At 35.3% G+C, this 25,204-nt stretch overlaps 1 protein-coding gene and 1 long non-coding RNA gene across 2 annotated transcripts in view; both read right to left on the minus strand.

The window, feature by feature from the left end:
- Chas (chascon) overlaps positions 1-20,397 on the minus strand; it is a 30,680-nt gene extending 10,283 nt beyond the window's left edge. Inside the window, exons 1-5 of the mRNA XM_076313280.1 lie at positions 19,943-20,397; positions 10,323-10,512; positions 9,519-9,555; positions 8,299-8,468; positions 7,266-7,445 (exon numbers count right to left, since the gene is read on the minus strand). Of these exons, the coding sequence (XP_076169395.1) occupies positions 7,266-7,445; positions 8,299-8,468; positions 9,519-9,555; positions 10,323-10,391 (456 nt within the window). The 5' untranslated portion in view covers positions 10,392-10,512; positions 19,943-20,397. The remainder of the gene's footprint in view (positions 1-7,265; positions 7,446-8,298; positions 8,469-9,518; positions 9,556-10,322; positions 10,513-19,942) is intronic.
- A 755-nt stretch (positions 20,398-21,152) lies between these two features.
- Positions 21,153-23,505, minus strand: LOC143147718 (uncharacterized). Its single transcript, XR_012992332.1, has 4 exons — positions 23,200-23,505; positions 23,019-23,124; positions 21,899-21,983; positions 21,153-21,792 (listed from the first exon to the last, which is right to left on the minus strand). It is a non-coding gene; the product is annotated as an uncharacterized LOC143147718 (long non-coding RNA).
- Between the last annotated feature and the right edge of the window lie 1,699 nt (positions 23,506-25,204).

Below are 25,204 nucleotides of genomic sequence, written 5' to 3' on the forward strand. Positions count from 1 at the left end.
CATTAACCACCCATCAATCACTCAGAAGGATAAGTTACTCTCGTCAAGAGTCAAGAGTAAAATGACCAATACAGCACATTGCAACATTTTCGATGATACTTGATCAGGAAATCCCTTAAAGTATCTACAATACCCCCAAAATAACCAAATCATCTCTTGGATATTAATATATTCTCTGACAACACCTTCACAAAAACTGGCATAATCTAACCCCACATTAACTACCCATCAACTGCTCGAAATAATCGTCAAGAGTGCAAAGTAAAATAACACACAGTCACCAAAATGACCAATAGAGTACATTACCAAGACCTTCGATGATACCTGGTGACGAAATCCCTTCGTATAGTGAACCTATTCCCAAGAGAACAAGACCCTCCTGCTCGGTATCCTTCGTAGAGTCACCGTGTCTTTCCAGAACCACCGATAACGTTCGACATCCTCCGTACTGGATCATCGGACGTAGACATCCCGAATAGCGAGACACTGCACACACTGGACTACCCCCTCGTTGACCAGAGCGACAAGGATACGTTGGGTGGTAGCAGTCATCTCCGTTGGAGTCTCGGTGCTACCGCATACCGGGGGCTCTGTCAACTGGCTGGACAGTGACAAGGACACCTTATCACGGTCTCCGGATCACATAATAGAGGTCCCGGTTGAACGAGAACGCGGACAATGGTCAGCGGAATGTCCGTTTGCGCGCGAGAGGCTGCAACCGTCGAAGATGGTTCGGCGCTGAACAGCTGCTGTGACTGGGATTTCGCGGCATCTCGGCTCAGTTCGTCGGCATTCGGTGAAGGGAGAGCGAAGTCCAGAGATCATCGACTTCCACTACTCGACGATGTCCCTCTCTGTCCACCGTGCTCCCTCCCAAGAGTCCTTCCCTCTCGCACTTACCCCCTACCTGTGCCCTGTGTTGGCCTCTCCTCGTCTCTTGTTCCCACCTTCGTCCACCGTAGAGGCCCCCCTCGTTATCCGAATCGTTGGTACATCGTACACGGTATACCTGTTGCCCGGCTTTTGCAATCCAGAAGCTATCCGGTGGTCTCCTCTTCTACGGTTTCCTCGAGGGACCCGTGGCACCGACCGAACCGAACCGGAGGATCCTGCCCACTTTCGTTTCGCGTGCACGGATTCCTTTTCTTTCGCTACCATCTAAATGTTACTGTGCCACGAGGAACAGTGGATGCAACCGGGAACGCTACACGACGATGGACCCTACTTGCCAGGACTTTCGTGAACCGAACTGCCCCCTGGTAGGGATCAGAGACGACGATTCTTCTCGAGAACAGTGATTTTGAGAATGGGTGAGGATTTGGGGTCAGATAAATGGATCTGCCAAGAATCTCACCGCAACTGAATTGTGTACGGTTTTTTTTTTTTTTAAAGGTTTTTGCGAATCGATGAGGATTGGAGGTTAGAAACTGGTTTTGCCAAGAATTTGACTGCACGAATATTGTTAGGCCGTTCGGGAAGTCATTTCGTTTTCTCAAATGGAGAATATGTAATTTAATAAAATGTTTATGCACTCCAAAAAAATCGTGTTTCAGTTTCACCAAAAAGACGAAATGACTTTCCGAACAACCCAATATATTTATCATACTATGATTATTACACGATTCAATTTCTTAAAGAAAAAGGAAAGAGCTGAATAATTTTGATGCATTTTAACAAGTTTTTATAAGTGAATGCAGTTTATATAATGACAGAATTTGGTCGTATCATAATTTTGATTTTCTGGGCTTTTGCAGTTGCAAGGTTCTTAATTGTTTCACTTATTCACGAGTTATACGTAATATCACTTTTTGTATGTGATATAGGTAAATCTGTTAAGCGTTCCTATGACACGATGGATTAAGTAAGTAGTTCTTAATAATTTTGAGATTCGAGAAACTAGTTAAATTCAAAAATTTGAATATTTGAAATCAAATTTTAACTCTCGATTAATCGATCAGAACGTCGTCTTGTTGATTAACCCCCTTTTTCTGTGAACAACCAGTACAGTTCGATTTAGGTGCATCCTCTTCGAATGTTTGAAGAACCCTAACCTAACCATGCATCAGGAAGTTCATAAGTTCGAGCGAACAATTGAATTTGGAGCTTTTTAAATATTGTGACGCATAGGAAAATGTACCCTATAACGACAAAAAATAATACTATTTCTTATTACGATATCGAAATCTTTGCAGGAAAACAGGAACACACCTCGGTGAGGTCAGTTGTCACAGAGTGTGCAACTGACGACTATAGTTGTTCTCCGTGAGCGTCACTTGCACACATCGGTCGTTCGTTAATATTCAATCAAAATTAGTTTGTCAAGAACTGACAGATATTTTACTTTAAAGAAAAGTGTCTTTTTTCCAAAAATCGTCATGGAAGCAACATTTTCAATCGTAAAACGTAAATCTAATAAATTATGTGCCTGCTTGCAATGTGTATATTGTTGACGAAGAGGATCGACGTAGCAAAAGGGTGAGCATTAAAACTATGAAAACAATTAATTTGATCTGTTTCAAATTCTTTTAAAAATCACTCGATTATTAACGATCTTTTGCCAAAATAATCGGTGACAATTATTGAAATAGAGAACTAATCGTATTTGTAAATTAATTTGGTTTTTTAATTTGAAAGATATTTATATAACCTGATAACAAGTTCGATGTGCGTTTTTAAATAACTTTCAGACTTGAAGTCTGAATAACTTTCCAACTCAAAGTCTGAATAACTTTCAAACCCAAAGTTTGGACAACTTTCAGACTCAAAATCCGAATAACTTTCAGACTCGAGGTCAGAATATTTCAGACTCAAAATCTGAATAAATGCGAGGTTCAAAGTTTACATAACTTTCAAGCTTAAAATCTGAATAACTTTCAGACTCGAAGTCTGAATATCTTTCAGACTCAAAGTTTGGGAAACTTTCAGACTCAAAATCTGAATAAATTTCGGGTTCGAAGTTTAGATAATCTTCAAGTTTAAAATCTGAACAATTTTCAGACTCGAAAGTCTGAATAACTTTCAGACTCGAAATCTGAATGGAACTTTCAGACCCGGTCTCAATAACTCTACGGTCGACGAGTCGTTCGCGGCGCACAGTTCGTTCATGGTTCGTGGAAGTCTCATTGGTGAGCGGAAGACGGTACCCCGTAGCCATTATAGCCTGTCGGACCCGTTGACCGTAGATTTATGATAAGCGACGCGACAAATAGGATCGGGCACAGGATACACCTGTTGCGCGCCTTGGCACCACCTCCTTCCGCGTTCGTCTCTTTCTGTTCACTTCGTTAATCGCGGGTCCCGTGTTTTCACGATCGAAAGAGGAATCAGGTTGTCGTTAAAAGGGAAAGTGAATCGACGCGAAAGAGCCACGCGCGGGCTACGTGTGCAAGTAGAAGAGAACGTGAACCGAATTCCAACGGAGGTGTGAAATTGAGATACACCGATGAACGCGATTGCATGGTAATCTAGGCGAATCGAATAACCACATATATATCCTTTCTATGCAAGAGACACGGATGTACAAATTTTCATTATCCGTCTCAAGGGATTTATCGAAGGCATTTCTTTGCTCCTGATTTTGAGTTAATACGATACACACAGTGGTTGATTATTATGCAATTATTATGTATATTTCGAATTTACTACTTATTTGAAGTTTCTGTCGAGAATGGAATTGAAAATGCACTTAATTCGTAGCAATGTTTTATAAGTATTTTGAAGCATTTATAAATAAATAGATAAATAAGTACATAAATAAATACATAAATAAACAATATATAAATATATAAATAAACAAATATGTAAATGAAGAAATATATAAATAAATAAATAAATAAATAAACAAATATTTAAATAAACAAATAAACATAAATAAACAAATATGTAAATAAATAAATAAATAAATAAATAAAAAATGCCCTTGAAACGATATTTTGGTTTTTAAAAAATGTATTGTTATATACATAACATCTTGCAATTATTTTAAAACTATTGCTAAAATTATATATATATATATTTTTTTTTATTGTAAAAGTTTTAAAATAGTTATAGTATGTTGTTACGAGTATGACAATACATTTTCTTAAAAACCAAAGTATCGTTTTAAAAACACTTTTATTTTTTCTCCTGACCAAATTGCAAATATGTAATAGTTTCAAAGTGTTCGTAATAATTCGATCATTCACCGTGTATGTGTTACATAATAACGATGTTATATTCGAAGCTCGATTCACGAATATGCGTTACTTTGTAGTCTGATTATGTCAAAACCACGAATGTTGCATTTTTGTGTATTTGGCACGAACAAACGTTTAACGTACGAGTAAGTTCGAGCGAGAAGTTACACACATTACATAATGCACTTTCAGAGCCTGGAATTAACTTTGATTATGATAATTAACTTTCCACTTTTTGAAATATAAAGCTACATAGTTATCATAATATATTTTTTTAATTTCACAAATATTATTTCCCATAAAGTACATACATAATTGTCAATATAAAAACTAAAATTTATTCCCTTTAATTTGAATAAACAATTACATTTATAAAAATGTGTTCTTAATTTCAAAGATATTATTTTCCACAAAGTACGTATTAATTTAAAACATTCTGATTCATTATCTTTAATCTATTTACCAAAGTGTTATTTCCTTCTACCAGTATTATACTAGAATTGGAAAATTAAAATTTATTTTACAGTCACACTTAAATACGATGTAAAAACTGATATCTGCAAAAAAAAATTTCAAAAACATTGATCTTTAAAATTATTATAATATTTTTCATATTCAATATTTAATGTTTGATTCGTTCTTCGGACAAGGAAACCTTCGATTATTTTAAGTAATATATATACGCAAATTTAAATGTCAGAATTTTTGGTAATGTCATTGAAAAATTTTGAATAACTTAGAATGTTAAGTTTGGTAAAAGACATATATGTGACACACTTTGCAAAAAACCAAGGTAACTTCCAATTCTCTTCAACACCCACGGTTACAATAAAAATATGTCTTTTGCGAAACTGAACTGAATTAATTTAAGCAATAATTATTTAAAAATATTCATTTCACTCGCACGATTCGAAGTTACGTGCGTTGAAAATAATGGACATTAGAGTTAATGCGATAATTGAGTTTTATTACACATGGTTTTTGTATATTTTTAACTCCTGTGACCTAATTGGAGCACATGTTGCAATAATTCTTTGTCTCGTATACTCCATAAACGATCTAGTTAAAATAAACTCTAAGACAAACGAACTAGGTAAAATAAACAATAAGATACACGATCTGGATAAAATGAACAATAAAACAAACAATCTAGTTAAGATATAATAAGAAGATAAACGATCTATTAAGAACATTAAGAAGGGTTAATGTGAATTTTTAGAAGTTATAATAGTATAGTAAATTTCTATAGTTGATCTTCGTTACTTGATTACAATTTTTAAGTGGCCAAAGTTTTGAAACGTGCACAATTTTTTAAAACACTCAGAAAAGAATTTTTATAACTAGTAATACTTCTTAGAACACCCGTTACATTTGTTGAACTTGAGGTACATAAAGAATACCATTGTTTACCTCTCGCGTAAGAAAATAAAGAGAGGAGGTCAATGTCGAATACATTAAACTTTTCGAACGTGCATAATTTTTTAAAACACTCACAATAAAATTTTTCACAACGAGTAATACTTCTTAGTTGTAACTTGGAGTACACGAAGAGTACCATTTTGTTAAATAAAGTGAGAAGGTCAATGTCGAATAAATTAAAGTTTTCGAACGTGCACAATTTTGTGAAACGCTCGAAAAAAAATTTTTTTTAACGAGCAATACTTTTTAAGACACCCGTTACATTTGTTGCTCCCCGAGGAACTTGAGACACACAAAGAATACAATTTTTTACCTCTCGCGTAAAAAAGTGAAGAGAGGAGGTCAATGTCGAATAAATTAAAGTTTCTAAACGCGCAATACCGTCTTAGAGTACCCTAATGCTGGCCAAAGCTTTCGATCGTCCTTCAGAAATGCACCTGGCCACGTTAACGACACACAGTGTTACGCGATCGTTCTACTCCAAACTGGCCTTGACCAAATCAGAGATTGGAGCGTATTGGGAACGGATTGCTCCGGAATCCGAAATTTCTACCGCCCAGGAAAGGAAGCTGGCCAAAAGGGAGCTCTGTATTTGTTCTGGGCCGAGCTCGTGACTACACGTGGGATGATGAGCCTCCGCGAAAGGCGGTCTGTCTGACCTTTTCGTGGCGCTTAAAGCGAAGAGAAGAAACGCGCGCGCAGGTGGAATTTAGGTGTGGGTCTGTCACGTGGATTCAGGGTTCCCCCTTTCCACGTTCATTTACGCCGTACGCGTATTTCGGTAGGCGGAATATTTACTTCGACCGTGCACTATTTTACGTATAGTTAAATACACGTGTAATATTTTATGTATAGTGAAATACACGTGTAATTCTTTACGTATAGTTAAATACACGTGTAATACTTTACCCATAGTTAAATACGTAAGTATTAACTATATGTTATATAGTTAATATCTAACATATTATTGTTATATATTAATGTTATATATTAACTATATAGATAGTTAAGTGTATTACACATATATGTGTAATATTTTACGTATAGTTAAATACACGTGTAATATTTTACCTATAGTTAAGTACACGTGTAATTCTTTACGTATAGTTAAATACACGTGTAATATTTTACCTATAGTTAAGTATACGTGTAATTCTTTACGTATAGTTAAATACACGTGTAATACTTTATATTTATTTAAATACACATGTAATATTTTACCTATAGTTAAATACACGTGTAATATTTTTCCTATAGTTAAATACACGTGTAATATTTTTCCTATAGTTAAATACACGTGTAATATTTTTCCTATAGTTAAATAAACGTGTAATATTTTTCCTATAGTTAAATACACGTGTAATATTTTTCCTATAGTTAAATACACGTGTAATATTTTTCCTATAGTTAAATACACGTGTAACATTTTAGCTATAGTTAAATACACGTGTAATATTTTAGCTATAGTTAAATACACGTGTAATAATGTAACACGGATACATGTGTATTTAAATAATAAATTAATAAGTCAAATAGGACACAAGTACACGTGTATTTGAATAATAAATCAATAAGTAATGTAACACGGGTACACGTGTTCTAAAAATGACTCTGATTGGAGTACGAATGCTTTTAGTAGACGTTCAAAACCATGATCTCTAGTGGATATACCTCGTCCGAGATATCTCCCAGCTGTTGACGATCCTCTGTCTCGAGCCTCTCCTCGATCTCCTCACGGCTCCTCACCACCGTCTCGTTCAACTCCTTCTGGACCACGCTACCGTCGTCCGCAGACCCTCGTCCACCTGCAGGCCACTCGACCTCTTGCGGCTGATCACCGGTTGTTCGCCTCTGGAATGAAATATTCATAAAATGATCTTGACGTTGAACTTCGATCGTGACGTTTCAGACAGAGAAATGTGAACGGTGAACAACGATTAAATTACGAAAGGTGTTGTTAACACATCGACATCCGCTGTCACGTTTACATGATTTTGACAGCCACCGGTTACAGGCCGTTATCACGTACACGTGACCATATTCTTTTCCCCGTTACAACACCGTCCACTCGATTTGGTAAGTTTTTAATTGAGTTTGAATTTGTTTAAGTTTAGAAACATTTAAAAAACTTTTATATTCCTCATTGTACTTGGAACAGTTTTTTTTTTTTTATATTGCACAGTTGTGTTTGAACTTATTTGGTACAGAACATCCACAATTCATTGATAATATTCTCAACTCTGGATTTAAAAACCGACAAATTGAACTTCAAAGCGGTATCTCGTGCGCAACGGTTGCTATTAATGAAAATTAAAAATTTGTATATTTCTCTTTTTATCGTTATGAGAGTATTGTCATTCGATTGGCGAGATTGTCCCGATGGAAACGAGTCCAAACACGACCATATTCGGACTACTTTTAATTATACGTAAAAAAAATTTTCAAAAATATTTTGTACAACGTGAAAGCAAAAATTGTCCGAATATAGCCGTGTTTGGACTCATTTTCATCGGGAGAATCTCGCCAGTTCGTTGATATTACTCTCCCGAGAATTCAATGAATGTTAAAAAAGTTTTTCAAAAGTTTCAAAGGGACCCGACTGTTTTCATTTTAAAGAGCGGTTGGTCCTTTGTTGGGACAGATTTTATACGAATCTGGTGAAAGTTACAGGTACGTAACACACGGTTAGAGAATGAAACCGTACCTCTTGAGTGGTGTGTTCCTGTTGCTCGACATCCTCTGTGGTATTCGTGGTGACAAGGGGTCCCGAGTCGACGACAACCTCGCCATCCTCGAGCACGACCTGTCGCTTCACTCTGGTCTCGATCTGTCTGGTGGTAGTTATTTCCTTCTTCTTGCGGGTCTCCCATTCTTCTGAAAACGGAAGTGGGGTATTTCTTTTGGCTCGGGGTACGGTACGCCCCGCTGTCGTTGCACAAAAACCGATTTCTCCGTCGTGGACAAACGATCGCGAGAAAAGAACAGGAAGGGTAACGACGAACAGCAAGAACGATCAGTGGGGAAAAAAACATTAGTAAAGAGAGAAGTCGACAACCATATCGTGACATCGAACAAGAATAATACCGGGGTGTCCATTCGAGAGTTTTTCTCTCGATTGTTGTTACCGAGAGTAGTACATTAAAGAATTTTCCCGCCAAGAAACGTTCTCGAGGGTAAAACTATAGTGTAGGGATTCTCAAGGGGATAGTCTATAGTCTAAAACCTTCAAACATTTGACTTTTTTTTATTTCATTTTTTCAAAATATACTAACGCGTTTTAAAGAAAATGAATCATAAACAACAATTCGAAACACGCTTTAGTACGATAGTTTCAGTTTTCCAATGACTTTTAACGAGGTTTTTCAAAATATACTAACGCGTTTTAAAGAAAATGAATCATAAACAACAATTCGAAACACGCTTTAGTACGATAGCTTCAGTTTTCCAATGACTTTTAACGAGGTTGCTAGTGTTAAAATGGTTGTGTTCCATGACTTTTAACGAGGTTGTACAATTATTTCGATAAAAGCTGCGTTTTGAACGAAACGAATGATAAAAAAGAATTCGAGACACATTTTGGTACGATGGTTTCAGTGTTAAAATGGTTAAGTGTTCTATGACTTTTTAACGAGGGCATACATAAACGAAGAAAAGGTGGCTCGGTGCTCGTTCAGTGCGAGGAGCTCCCATTCTCGATAGGAACTCTCGAGAGTGAAACTCTCGAGTGGACACCTAGCACGAGATGCGCTTCTTTGAAAGAGGTTCCTTTGTGCCGACACGCTGTGGAACGAACGTTTACGAGACGTCGCGTCGGTGCGCGCGCGACACGCCTTCCTTCTTATCTCGTATCTAGTTATTCGAATCACGGCTCGGACGTCCGTGTCACGAGCAAACAACGCGTGGCGATCGTGTTCGTGGAATTACCTTCTTTGACCAACGCCACGGAATTCTCAGGGTCGATCTGAAAGGAGAAAAACGGCACGGTTAGACGGCGGATTGCAAGCGGACGACGTACGATTCGGGGACGACTAAGAGGAATGGATGTCCTCTTTTGACAGCCAATGGACGTCGACTCGAGCGCGTTAAAAAGTTACTTTTTCTAACGAAAAAAAATCGACAAATTTTTTTTTCATGTAAAATGATAATTCTTAAAATTAACGTAGGTCTCGTTGGAAACAATTGTAGCGATAACAAAAGTACGACGCTAACTAAAATTAACGAAAGTCGTTCTTAATTAGATAATTATCGAAGAGTCGGTATTCTTCGAGTTGTCCCCACTACCATTCTTTGCAGACGAGCTTTTGTACTTTGTAAAATGCGAAAAACACTTTTTACAATCAATTTGTGCGTTCTAGTTTTTTTCCTCGGTCTTAAGAATTGAATTAAGCTTGAAATTTTGTAATTCGAATAGCACTGTTTTAACAATAAACGATGTAATGAATATAATTTTTTTATTACCACGAACATTGTGCAAGTATTTAAATTAACTTTCCATAGAAATTACAGAATAACTTATATATCTGTATTTAATGTATTTTTAATTTGAAATTAATTAAAAAAAAAAAGAAAATGAAACAAAAAGTTGTTATCACCAAATTTCGGGGCTGAATATTCCCTATCATATTTTGGGGGGAGGGTCTTTCGAAACACTAAAAAATCATTGGGCTCGCAGACTATGAATTATAGTACATCCTACGATGAACGATAAAATCGAGAAAATCTACTCACGAGGATCGGTGGATGGCTCGCTGGTGGTGGTCGAGCCTCGTATCGGCGCGTTGAAATCACCTCCATCATTCGATCATGCCTGCTGGTGGATCCTGATGTTCTCGGACAGCTCTCGTGACGGGAAGCGAGATTATTGGTTCACAGATTCCACTTACTGAAATCCTTGCTCTTTTGCCGCTAATCCGTCTTCCTGGAAGGCACCGCGCAAGAACACACGTGATCGAGATCAATTTGCCGAGATATTCGTGCAAACGTTACAGGTACAAATGATTCCGAGATACAGGCCACGGAATAATAACTAATTCCAGGTACGGTAACCGCACGGTCAACTCGAAACGTTTTAGGAAGGAATGGTGGCGAATATGTGGAATCGATCTTTCGTATCTCGAGCCAAGACACAGTCACGTGCGATCCGTGCAACGAGAACAGCGAACGAGATGCACCACGAGTCTCGTGTCACAACCGCCCAGTTGCCGGAGCTACTGACAACGCTGCGCGCGTGTCGGTGTGTCAGTTGCTAATGCAACTTAAATGGAGCATCGCTCGCTCGACTACACAGTGGCTCCAAAAAGTATTTGCGCGCTGTATTATAAGGAAATTCTTCTTACCTGTAAGACTGATTTTAATGAAAGTTTATGTACATGTATGGAGAATTGTTTTTTATCCGCAGAAAATTTCTTTAAGAAGGTTATCGAGCCTCGAAGGTTTCAATGTCTTTTTATTCTTTTGATGCAACTTTTCTTGGACTTTTTTGCAACAGAACGATAGAGTACTAAGAACTGAACAATTTTCGTGTGAAAAATTTTGCTCTACTTTACACTTTTTATTGTATTTAATGAAAAATTTTCGAAATTCTATTGATAGATTCTAGCCAATCCATCAATGATATAATGAGAAATATAAAAATGTTTCGATTGATAAACAAATGTCGATTCATAAACCGGAAATTTTGAAAATTTTAATAATTGTAGAAATGGTCGAAATTTGAAGAAAAAATAATCGTTTTTATCCAAAGAAACAACTTGAAACATTCAATGAACATATTTAAAAAATCGTTCGCTACATTGTAGAAGACTCTATGTAGAATATCTCCATAAAATTCGTGTCAGTCAGATTGAAAAATATAGTTTTGAAAAAAACATAAAACAACTTCGTTAAGTGTTTGAATTTCGAAATATCTTTTTGACATAACGTTCTACGCACTTTAAACTTTCGGAAAATAGGAAAAACAAATTCGATTTTTTTTTACTCGTCAGAGTGGTGTCCCCCCTTAACGTTTCTAGCGTGATCGTGGGTCACGCTGTGTGTCCAACGAGCTCGTGTATAGTACGTGTCTAGGCGGGGCGTAATAATTCATCGGGACGCTCTTTCTGCGTGGAAGTCGAAGGCCGCGGTGGCACGCGGGTCTGTGGTCGCGACCACCTCGATATGGGCTACGATACGATATCGAGATGGTTAAAGACACGCGTGCGCCACGTACGACCAGTTGCCGATCACAGTGGCGTAATTGTTCCCCCGTTAACCCCGTATTTAACCCTTCGAGCGGCTGGAGCCCATTTTCATTTGTTCAAAATCGAAGAGAAATTGTATCGAATTTTTTGTCAAACTTACTTCCACTGTAAATCAAATTTATACGAAACATTTTAATTTAAATTGTTCACTTATAAATCAGATTTTTAACTTGTGTGAAAATAACTTATCAAAAATAAAATTTAATATAATTGAAATCAACCATGATATACTGCGCTTTGACTTGAATTATTATTGGTATATAAATCCAATTTAATGAATGTAAACAAACGGTAATACATAAATGTAATTTAAGTAGATTACAAAACTAAGGGTTATTTTAATTTCGATGATTTATATTTAATATTTTCGTAATTTATTTATTTTCACAGTAGGGTATGTAATCCTAGTTAAAACAAATAATAATTAAATTTTAAATTAATCATCATTTTACCATCAATAAATTCATACAAATTCTATAGATTTACATTACTCGAAGTTAGCTTGCATCAATTAAATTTCTATTTTTAATTTCTGAATAATGTTTCCATTCATTTTTAATTCTAGTTGTAATCTAACTTCCAGAAATTTATTTAATGCAAGCCAACTTCGAGCAATCTAAATCTATGGTAAAATGATCGTTAATTTAAAATTCGTGGACACAGTTCGGTTAATAGAAGGAGAGCCTCAGCCTACGCCAATGAGCGCTCGCGTCCTTGCGGTTGGAATTACGCACGAGCTCTCCCCGTCCTGGCTGGAACAGGTACGTAAGTATCTTGATTTTTCCACCCGTAGAATCTAGGCTTGCAACGCGCGGTCTTAGAGCGGACGATGGCTACCAGAGGAAATAATCGACGAGTACTTTTTTTTTTTAACCTACATGTCGACGTTTCTGACGATCCGGCACGCTGAAAAGTGAGACCATCGAAAATAGAGACGAGATCATCACGTGCACCCCTACTCAAAAGTTACAGGACACCTAGTTGCTGAAAAAGAAAGTTGAGACCAAAAAACAACTTTTTCTTTTTCAATTTTTTTTTTTATATCCCATACTGTTGCAAATAATTTTTACGATCGATTCGGTATTCCTAACGTCCCTAAGCAACTGCCTTTTATCCGTGTATAGATCCACCACTGTGTATGTACAATGCACAGTTGAAAAGAATGCATCTCGATGGTATTCAGATTCAAATCTTTGAAATTTTGAAATTTTGTTGTTGAAAAATGCTCAAACCTAGTCATAATTAACCCCTTGAGCAAAACTGACGAGTCGTCACAATATTTAAAGTGTTATTTAAACAATATTTAAATTATTTAATTACCGTGTTAATTTGTGTACTAGACAGCTAATATGGCTATGTTTTTATTAATTTGTGTGAAGTAGGTAGTTGAAGTAAATGATAAAGTAATTTTGCAATCCGTTTGTTTATCTAAACAACAGTATTGAATTTATTGTTTCACGAAAGGATAGTTTTCTTTGCGACAATTGCGTGCACAGAGTTGCAAAAATTGAACAGTTCGAACAGACACGTTTGTTCTAAAATAAATTTTAAGGCACAAGGTCAGTGGAACCCTGTATACAAGGTGTCTCGTTTAAGTTGATATTGAAAAGATAAAAAAAACACACACACACTAACATATTGTTGTCAAGTTGATATTGAACAAATAAAAAAAAACACACACACTGACATATGTTCTTTAGTGTTTCGAGTTGGGAATCAAATGACACTACTGATCTTTTAATGTGTGGGCATTTTCGAGGTCATTTCAAGGTCATCTTGTCTCTCTATATCATAAACCCATATTTTTTATTTCGGAATTATATTCTACGTAAAAAAATGCACAACATTTGTTCGAAACATTTTTTTGTAATTCTTTACAACTTTTTGCAATTTTTTGTAATTTTTTGCAATGTTTTGCAATTTTTTGTAATTTTTGTAACATTGGAACTGATCCTGTGTCTGGTCGAAAGTGATTCGCGAGTTAGGGCTGACCGAGTCCAGTCCTGGAAAACAGATACGATTCGTATTGACATCACGCTTCAACGACGATTCTATATACGACCGTGTCGGCCTTATCTCATTGGATATGCAAGTGACGTCAGGGATGCGTCACGCTCGCGTACAGCTAAACAAGTGAAAACCGGAGGACACTTCTGGTTTGTCGTCGCTGTGGACATGCAGACAAATAAAAAATATTTCGATACTATATAATACTTGGTTGTTTACACACATTATTTTTTCTCTTGAAAAAAATATATAATAATATATAATAATAAATAATAATAAATTAAAAAATCCATAGCATAGCAAGTTATGAATACTTCAGTATTTTTCTTCGAAAGTTTCGATTCATTTTGTTAACTTTGTTTCAAGAACTGGACCGATGTATAAAAACCAAAATATTAAAATATCAATGAAAAATTAAATTCTCTTTATTATATTTTCAAAATACAATACTTTCACTAATTTTAATCGAGTTCTCGATAAGAACCCCAAAAAGGGATTGTAACATTGAAAGAAAATGTAAGGTACTTTTTCTTTGTCAATAAATTGTTTTTGCAAAAAATATTCTAAAAATACAACAAAGGGAAGATGTGATACAGTACTATTATTATAATTTAACGATGGAAAATTACTTGCAAATGGGTCAAAAATAGAAAATAATTTTAGTAATCAAAAAATTATTATGCTCTAGATATTCTAATAAACAATATATTTATAGTACCTATGATAACCAACAGAGCAGTTAGCGTTATAAAACTTGTATTTTATAAACAAATTAAACTTATTACTTCGGAAAAATGTGCTCCCATAATCAAAGGTACAGTATTGCACGTACTTGAATATTGCTAGAATTGTTATTGAAAAAGAATGTTAACGATTAATTTCTATTGCAGTTAATCGCACGTTAAATTCCACGAAATAGAAGACTGTTCCATGATAATTACAAAACATTCTTTATAAACTTTTCTAAACTATCGAGAACGTTTTTATAATATACATTTCTTAGTATTTTCTAATTTAACAACTATTTCACCTAATCGTGGACGACTGAAAAATATAAGGTGTCTAACGGTACCTTAAATGACACATTTTGCAGAATCTGTTGCAGCCAATGAAGCGTTAAATTATAGAAAATGATGCTTCGTAATCGGAGACTTCCGGAATTTTGCAAAAACTATCGTAAATACACTTCCGGAAGTGTTTCAGAGCTGTGTGAAAATTTTTAGATATTGTAAAGCAACATTTTAACGTTTTGTAAAAATGTAAAAGTACTGTGGAAATTTTCAAAATTAATAATGCACATGTTGCTCGTGAAATATTGCATATGGAACATTCTTGAACAAACATAATTCATTTGATATATAATATATCAAAGGTGCAATCGATAGTAAATTAATATTATTTAGTCGAAGGAAACAAAAAATATTCTAAAATGTGGAAACCTTGAATAATACGTTAAATCAATATAATAAAATAAATATTGGTGTAGTCTAATTGTTTGTAAATGTTTGTTCTGTCTAAAGATTAAAAAAAAGTGTAATCGAACGAATAAAGTTAAAATTTTAAATAAAAGTAGTAATACAAAAAAATTAAGAAATGAATACATATTTAAGAGGAATAACAATTAGTTACCTAGTGTAACGTACTATTTGTATATTAATAACTACATATTAATAACCTGCTGTAAGTAACTAAACTTGCACAGAGATGCAAAATGAAAACCCAAAAATATATACAAATTTTAATACATGTCCTACCCTTCTTGGAATATGTTTGTTCAACTTTTGTATAATTTTCATTAAAATATTGTCCCGTTATTTTAAATAAAAACTTCTCCCAGTTACTTTAAATGTGTAGGAGGAGGTTCTCCTCATTTTGTTCTCCAAAAATGTCTCACAGTGATTCAAGCATATTCAAATCAGGTAACTGTACTTGCCAGAGAAAAAGGTGAAATTTGAGACTGAATTCTTGTAACTGTGAGTATGTGTGCATTGTCATCTTCGAAAATAGCATCGTTGTTGGAGAACAATGTATGCAGAGTGTGTTAAAAAAAGTTCAAGAGATTAAGTGTTTACAGTAATCATCGAGAGGAGTAAAAAATATCTAATCAACATAGATCTTACGTCAGTATCTGATATATTTTAGACCATTGCATCATAAAATTGTTAAATATCCCCGTAACAAAAAAATCCGAAATATTCGAGTAAATTTATCGAAGAACTTACACAATAACGGACATTTGTAAGTAATAAAAATCGATCTCGCGTCGAAAGAATTCATTAGTCTTTAATTAGATATTAAAAGTAACTTTTTAATTTTTATAAATTTGAGTGAGTAAAGTTAAATTTTAACTTTTATAATTTGAGTAAGTTAAGTAAGTAAATTTGAACTTTAACTTTTAAAAATTTAAGTAAAACTTTAACTTTTGTAAATTTAATGTGAATTGAAGTCAAATAAAATGATTTATTTATGAAATTGCGAATTAAAAGTCAAACGAAACAAATAAATTAATTATTAAATCGCCAAGTAAGATCAAATAAAATGCTTGAATTGTTAAATCGTGAATTAAAGTAAAATAAAATGATTAAACTATTAAATTGCAAAGTAAAGTCGTAATAATCAAATTGATAAATTGATTATTAAATTACGAATTAAAGTAAACGAGGAAACGTCTCTTCGGTTTCTTCGTTGGTATACCACAAGTCGAGTTTAAAATCGTCGTTGAATTTTCGAAGTGAGAAACGTGCCCACTCGCGTTCTTCGTTACGACAACCGCGACATTTTCGCGAGTCACGAACAACTGGCGGATCAAAGATGTTTAACGACACTCGAGCAGGTACGCACCTGCTGCGCGCGCAGCGAGCAGCAAATTGTCGTCGTAAATTGCGCGATGGATCGTCTCGCGAGCGCGATTGTTCCCAGGCGACGTTTAAATCACCGCGCGGGACGTCCGCCAGTGATTTAAATGCGTGGCCAAGGAACGAAATGCCACGGATAAATAGAGCAGTCGGAGAGGCAGGTTGACACTCGTGGGCGGTGCGCGTCAAGTGCGACCGGACACGTGACCTTGGCAAGGACGTCGCCATTTTGAGACGAGATAATAAGCGCGGCAAATTCGTAAACGGGGCACCACGGGGGTGAATTCTCGTCGTTGTTTCGTTACGTGCCACGTCTGGTCGTCACGATGCACGCCAACGCTTCGTAGGACGCCTACCGAAATGTTTGTAAACGTATGAAAAATAATGATGATTATTTAAGTACCGTAGAGAGGAAAATAATCTCTTATTATACTTTTTTCATTTGTATACTTCCCTTAAAAAATTATAGGACGCCTACCGAAATATTTATAAGTTCATGAGAAAAAAAATAATGATAATCGTTAAAGTATTCAGAATGAAAAACAATCTCTCGTTCTAGTTTTTTCGTTTATATAACATTTCCTCTTAAAAAACGCTCGAAATAACCATGTAGGTTTGTAATTGTTGAAAAGTTTGCACTCCTCGACTATTTCGACGACCTTGAAATATATTGTCAAGGTCATCGTTCCGAGTGAGTTTTTTCTATTGGTTACAGTTACATAATGCAAGGACCTCTCCTAATACGAAACCTTATCTCAGTTACAGATCTCTCGAATGTCGTAGCGATGCTTCTGTGTTTCGTAATCAATCTCGTGTTTCTTTGTTTTGTCAACTTGTTGACGCTGAAATCGATTCAGCTTGTTGCGCAAGCGTGTGTACATTTTTTTCAAATATGCACGTTGCGAATAATTTGAAATAATTTGATCAAATTAAATATATATTCAAAATGATAAGTTTATAATCATTTTCACGAATATCGTTCTACAGTGTACCCAATCGAGTTTGAAATTTCATAGTTATATATCGATAAAAAAAAGGAGAGCTATTTAATAGTTAACGTATTATTGTTTCCAAATATGGAACACTTAAAATGCCTCGTGGATTTCAGAATAAACCATAAAAATTCATTTTAAAGGTGTTTGAAATTTTAATCCAATCCTAAACTAAACTAATTTAACCCATCTTTGTTTAATTTAATCTAATGAGGAATTACAGGAATGTAGAATGATTAGGTTAGTCTGAGGTTAGATTATATTGAGGTGAGGACACGTTGAAATTAATATTTTAATTCTTCTACGGTTAATTTAGTACGAGTAGGTAATAAATATTCAAACAAGCGGAATACGATATACCCTATGAAAAATATATTCGTGTACGACTCTGAAACTAAAATCGAGCAGTGACAAGGGAAAAAAATTTTTCAAAACGATCACCTTGACAACATATTTCAAAATTATTAAAATCTGGGAGGAGGCCAAACTTCTAAATAATTACCTTAAAGAGCCAACTATTAAGGTAATAACATCACTAAACTAAAGAGAGTCTTGTAAACATAGTTAAATATATTTTCTGAAAAAGTTATAACAAAAATATAAAATTACGACGAACTTCGTTTGATTTAGTATAGAAAGTCGATAATATTCATGTAATATATTTATGCTTGTTGTGTTTACTATTTGAACAGTAACAATATTGATAGCTATCAATTATTTGTACAATTTATATCAATTAATTGCACAACAAATTTACATTAACAATTCAATTTTTCAACGATGTCAGTATTTCAGAATATGGTCAACATTTTGAAATAAATAATAATAACAGAAGAAGATTAATAAAAGTTACATCTATTACTTTCAGAAATGTCATGTAGTAAATCTAACGCATGTAAACACATTACACAATCATTAGTTTATTCTTACGCTGAGAGGAAGTTCATCGTGAATTTATATTTTTGTTTTTAATTTTTTAAAAAAGGTTTATACAAACATGTTTATCAAACTTTTTTCTCTTACTTCTACTCGTAAACCATACTAGCAGCTTGTACATTGGTTAAGAATCCATTAACAATTATTATTACACCGAGGATCGAGTAGTTTTTTCATTGTGGAAAATTATTCACGTTTCTCGAATACCTAGAAGAGTGAACACTGTTCGTAGATTGTATTCTATAAGGGTCTCTTTGATTTATAATGCTCTTGGAATTTATGTAACTTGCACACTGTACTGAAATATTTATAACTCTGACCGATCGGTAGATTTTCATTTCTGTTACGAGAAGGTTTCCTGGGAATATTCTGTATTATAATACTCGGAAATAAATAAAAGCTTCCAGTTGGAAGAAGAAAAGAATAAAATAAAACTATCCCAAGTAACCATTTGTGCAAACGTTTTTGTCGAATTTTTAAAAATTTAATGAAAATGATACAGTAAATTTTAAAAAGACAGCATGTAAAAAAAAGTAATTATTTATTTTATAGAAGCGGTTGTTAGAGTACCGTGATCAAGTCAATATGAAAAATATATTTTTTTAAGTACATACATACATACTAAAATAAGTTCAAAAGATCAACTGGAAAACTTGAATCGTTAAAAAAAAAAATGTATCACTATAAATGCATAAAATCTACAGTCTAATAATCACGACCCTAATTAGCAAAAGACAATTTTCTAGCACCGAAAGCTACGAGGGTATAAATAAAAAAAACATTGTTCGATAAGATCGGGAGAATTGTTGAAAAAAACAATTTGCGTAATGTACTCATTTTGGTATATTATTTCGAATCACTCTATCGTCACGAATCGTGCTAAAGTATTTTTCTGCAATTCGGAGCACTGTGATGTATCGACGCAAGGATAGCCCGTTCTTCGACCGTCACTAGCGCGCGACGAACGTCGCGACAGAATCACAGACACGAAAATCGACCCGTCGATTCAGGCGGGGACACGACACGGGAGAGAAAAAAAAAAAGAAAAACACGCGTGTCTGGTAAGCGTGTCTTTACACTCGATGCACTGGGAAGATTCCCATCGTTTCTCGTGCACGGTGAATTACGTAAGGCGCTGACAATGCCAGTCTCGTAACATCCTCGCGGAAAAAGGCGGTTCGATAGCGCGGTCAGCCTTCTCGCGCGTAGTGAGTACACGCGGACTGTGTGCGCCCGAGGAACGAAAGGGATGAGGCGCGCGCAACGAAGGAGCGAGCCAACGGACGAGAAAGGAGAGAAAGAACTGTGTTTACATTCACCTGATTCTATCGGGTGGTCCGGCGGCCGCTGTTAAATCCAAGTGGACGACGAACGTGGCACGACGATCAGTCGGTTGTCTCCTCGTGCAATTGATCGCGCACACGCGGCTCCGCGGGATCGGGTGGGATCGATTCGTCGTCGCGTAACGAGCGAAATCGAACGTGAGAAGTCGGGAACGTAGCGTGGAACGAAGTTCCCGCGCATGCTGCCACGACCAGCGCTCGCGATACTGTCCGTCCATCGAGTGCTGTCTGATGGATCCGCGAGCCACGGAGCTCCTTAGTAGGGGACGAAGATCGCCGGAGCGGCACGAAGCGCGCCCGAAGTATCGCCAGTGATGAGATCAAGCTGGATCCAAACCGGGGGACTGTTACTTTCCTCCGTGGACCGAGCCGGGCACGTTCGAACGAGACTTCGCGGGAATCGCGATTGGTTCTGGCCATCGGATCGTAGAACCGATGTGGAACAACAGGAATACCGAAATACATTGGCTTCTATAAACAGGACGGATATCAATTCTACATTGATTCTATGTGTAAAATTATGACACCGACTAGGTACGTTAAGTAAAATGTTTAAAGCTCTTTTTTTTTAGATATAAATTTTTTAAATCTAAAATTTGTTTTTAGAATTTTTAAATTTTGATCCAGGGAAGATATCGACTTTATTTTTGCTGCGATTAAATGGTACAGAAGGCCTAATCTGTTACGGTAGGCCTAATTTTGAGGAGAAGTGGTATTAGTGTTTTGTTATCGAGATGGCTCTTATGGAACTCGATAAAATTTACTTGAAATTTTTTTTCATTTAACCCCTCTCCCTCTAAAATTTGTTGCACGCTAAAAGATTGGCTACTCTATACCATTTAATTGTAGCAAAAGTAAAGTCAATATTTTTATTAAATTTTTGAGAAAACAGCTTGTAACTCTGAGAGAAGTTACCCCAAGTTATGATAATTTTGTTCCTAAATTTCAGTAATATTTTAAGCAGTCTTTAAAATATATCCTCTTTACATGCTGAATTTGAAAACAAAAAATGTTACTATAATAATAATCAAATTATTTCTTTCCAATTTTGTTCAAAAGTAGGAAACAGTCAATTTTTAAACCAAAATTAATCCAACTTGGTATATGATCCTTGTTCCCATTTGATTCTGGTTAAAGTTGTAGAATCGATCCCAGATTAGGGAGAACGTTAAGGTAAAAATTTGTATCGAGAAATCGAGAAATTAAGTAATTCTGAAATCATTTTTTATAGAAAATTATCAAATGAAAACAAAGTAAAACAATACCAATATCAGTCCAATATAATGTCCAAATTATCGATCTGACCTGAAGTTAAGTTAGATCCAAGAAGGGATTACTATGTTCTGTTGACCAAATGGAGTACCACTTGGACTTTGTTAACTTCTCAATTGGTCCTAGATAGCAAACTGTATGACTACCACAAAATATTAAAAATCCTAAAGTACATCCTCCTTTAGCAATGATGAGATACAGCAAGTTCTAGGAGCAATTGTCTTTCTCTTCTATGGACAATAAAGACTTTCTTTGATTCCTAATGGATCCTACAAGGTCAATATAAAATTGTAGGTATCTCAACTCCTTCCTCGTTATTTCTTCTTCTAAGGATCAGTTGTAGCATTCCTGAGTCTATAGGTACGCAAAGTGCAAATCATCGATACTGAAATATTCCTTCTTCAATGAACAAAGTACCGTGCATCTGTTTCCAAATCGATCCTTCGTGAAAATTTGTCAAATTGTTGTGTTATTTAAATATACAACTTTGTTATTGAAAATGTTTCCCAAGTATCGGTAAGATCCTAGCTTCGAATTTTAAATTGTTGCACGTTCTGAAAAAAAAGTGAAAAGTTATTGTTGCATCATTGTGAAAAATTAAAGAATTATTAAAAAAAAAAAAATTTAAAGACAAATTCGAGAGTTATACGATTACTGTACAAAGGATATCGGAGTTCCAGGAAATCCGGTTTAGTGGTCGTTGGTAAGCATGAACACGGTACCAGACGCAGGTGAAAATTCATGTCTGTGTAAGGATAAATGGTTGAACGAATCATTCTTTTATCACGGGAAGGACGACGATCCAATCAGGGACAAGACTTGTAAGGGAGACACACGTTGCGAAAGACGAGGCTCGATTCAAGAATCAAGAAGTTCGACGTCATTGTCGCACACGTACTAACACGAACAATCGTTCGAATAAGTATAGTAATCGGTATTAATTACAGAATAAATAAATATTGAAAGATCTGATCGGAGTTTGAGGTCTCGACCTCTTGACCAATGACACACGCGTTAAATCATTCATAAACAAAGTATGAACGCATAGGTCTGGATCAAGAGTCCAAGTGAAAATTAATTTCCATATTACTTTATCATTTATATATGTAATAATGCCAGTTGTTTGTATACATTTGTATATTTTATTTTTAACTTCGTTATTAAATTTTGTTATCATCATAAAGGCGTACTATTCGTATACATAACAAAATATCAACGTTTTGCAATATGTAAAGTAACATTTAGAGTGTAAAGACCGCTGTACTGTGACAACAAACTATTCGTAAAGTATAAATTGATTTTGGTTTTATTTTATATATCTGTTTGCAACAACGCAATTATTCGAAATACGAAATACGAAATACGTTTGTGTATATAAAAAAATGTTATTGTCACTCGTTAATATATTCCGACTGATTTAAATATAGATAATGTTTGAATTGAGCCTATAAACAAGTCTCTATTTAATAATTTTTTACGTCTATAATTCAATTCCTACCGGTTCGATATTAATTTTTGACACAATTACTTTTCAGATTTGTAATAATATATACCGAAGAAAACCTACGCTCAAAGTCGACACGCTTATTATTATAAATTATACTATGCCTCTATCGATCGTTTTCGTACTTGATTTGTTTTTCCAAATCACAAATATCGACGGTGATTTTTTTATCTGTAAAACTATATCCGGACAGAAGCATCGGATGCATTCTCAGAGCCGCCCTATTCTTAGCGCTCGAGGTCATTAATATGCAAATGCACCGTTCCGAGTGAATACCTTATATCGCGTGCGCGCCAAGTGATTCATCCGTGAACATAATCGAAATATTGTATCTTAATATCTGCGTTCGCGCAAGCGTCGTCCGGTACCGAAAAAGGTTGTCCTGAAAAAAAAAATAAGAATAAAGAGACGGGAAAGAAAAAGGGACAGTGTTTACACGGTCTAAATATGCAAAGACCTGAACCGATTCTTCTTCGAAAGATTGAGTAACGCTTTCATCATCGTCGAACCGGTGCGAGCGTGTCGTTCTAATAGTTATCGTTCACGTTGCTAGCGATCGTTATTCCGTGACTCAATACCGCATCGATGCGCTCTGTTTACACTGAACAGTGAGGCTATAATAGGCGTTATTGGCGCTATTGCACAGTTCAAAAGTGCTCGTCGAAGGAATTTTGCATTTTCATTACGCAAGCTGCAACGAACGGGAAAAAAAAAGTGGCTAAGTTCACTGGGCAGCTCGTTAAAATTGCTCGACACTGCGCGCATCTCGTAACAAACGAACGACTTACGACTTACGACTTACAACGACACAGTTCATCGTACGGAATATTTCAGAACTACGGAATCACGTACATAGACGAACTCACAGGGACTGTCTTATGCCTCGAGTGAAAAAAATCGAGTTCTTTTTGCATTTCTTAAAATTTAAGAATTCAACGATACACCTACAAAATAAGAAATCAAGATTCAGAGAATTGAAAAAGATATTGTAGGGAAACAACTGATTTACTTTTTTAAACAAACGTCTTTTATTATACGCTTTGGTATATCAAATATTTTTAGTACGTTCATTACGTGCACACTAAGCATCTATTTTTTGCCTAAACTAGGTTACCGTGTTAAAAATTTCGTGTAATGTCGTCATAAGTACACTAATATTTCTTTCACCTCGATATATGAGGAAACCGTCGTAAATGATTAATGAGGTTAGATTCAAAAACAATTTTTAAGTGTACCTTGTCTAAAGTGGTCATACGTCTCGATTTTGATAGGATATAAAAAAAAACAATTATTAGTTTGAACGATGAAAACTGTATTAACGTCGAAATTAATATAACAAATTCGTATGAAGGATTTGACAAATTATCGAATGTCAACAAAAATTTATTCGAAATGAAGTATATCCGTGAAAATACACCGATGCAGAATAAATCGGAAATGAAATAAACTTAAACGATATTTTTGAATATTCGTTGTGAAAATCTAATTTCTTTTGAAGTATTTAACGCATAAATTTCTTTTTATTTTTAAAACTTCATCTTTAAATCCATACTTAATGTAATAACTGTTTATATTATAAGTGTTTGAAACAGCTATAACAAATAAAATGTACTTACATGAATTAAAGAATTTTGAATATAAAATAATAAAACATCAAGTTCCATTTAAAAGGTATAGTTTAAGAGAAAGCCAAAAGAAATGTCCAATTTTTTGGTTATATGAGTAAATATATTCTTATGTAACCGATCTAATTCTCAGATATAATCATAATCATTTTCTCGATATTTCGGCGAAAAATATTGCCTATTTGTACCAAACTATGTCGGGTTTATGCTGAAATTAATACGATCACATTAACCTAGTTTTTACCTAATTTTGTTCTATTTGACATGTGATATGTACACTCTATTTATTTACGTAGTAAAATCATGATGATGACCGATTGAATTCATGAAAATAAACACAAAATTCGGATAGAAACAGCGAGTGAATAGCCCGACAATATTCAATCGCATTCTCTCCTCGTGTAATTACATTATTCCCGGTTTTCCTTGGCGCTAATCTCGTTCTCAGTATAGAGTCGGAGATCGTAGTATCCTTGGAGCGAAGCACGCATCGCCAATCCCCGTGTCGCGAGAATACCGAGCAATCGTGCCAATGTCAATAGTAGAAATTGCTGGAACGACGGTGAAGTAACAATGCGCTAACTAGCGCGAGCAATTAATCTAAACACGCGACATGATGTGCCGATGAAAAGCTGGACGATGGTGAATCGCGACAGAGGGCGCAACGGAGTCGTGAACGAACGAAAATCCACCTGATCGACCTCGATTATATTCTTCCGGGAGGACATCGCACGCTATACGGGTCATGACCGCCGTGTAGTATGTAGGTAAGCAAGAAGACGGCCCACGGTGGACAAGCTTACCTATATGGATTTGGAAACGTGACCATCGCCAAAA

The sequence above is a fragment of the Ptiloglossa arizonensis genome, chromosome 5 (genome assembly GCF_051014685.1).
Source record: "Ptiloglossa arizonensis isolate GNS036 chromosome 5, iyPtiAriz1_principal, whole genome shotgun sequence".
Classification (NCBI taxonomy): Eukaryota; Metazoa; Arthropoda; class Insecta; order Hymenoptera; family Colletidae; genus Ptiloglossa; species Ptiloglossa arizonensis.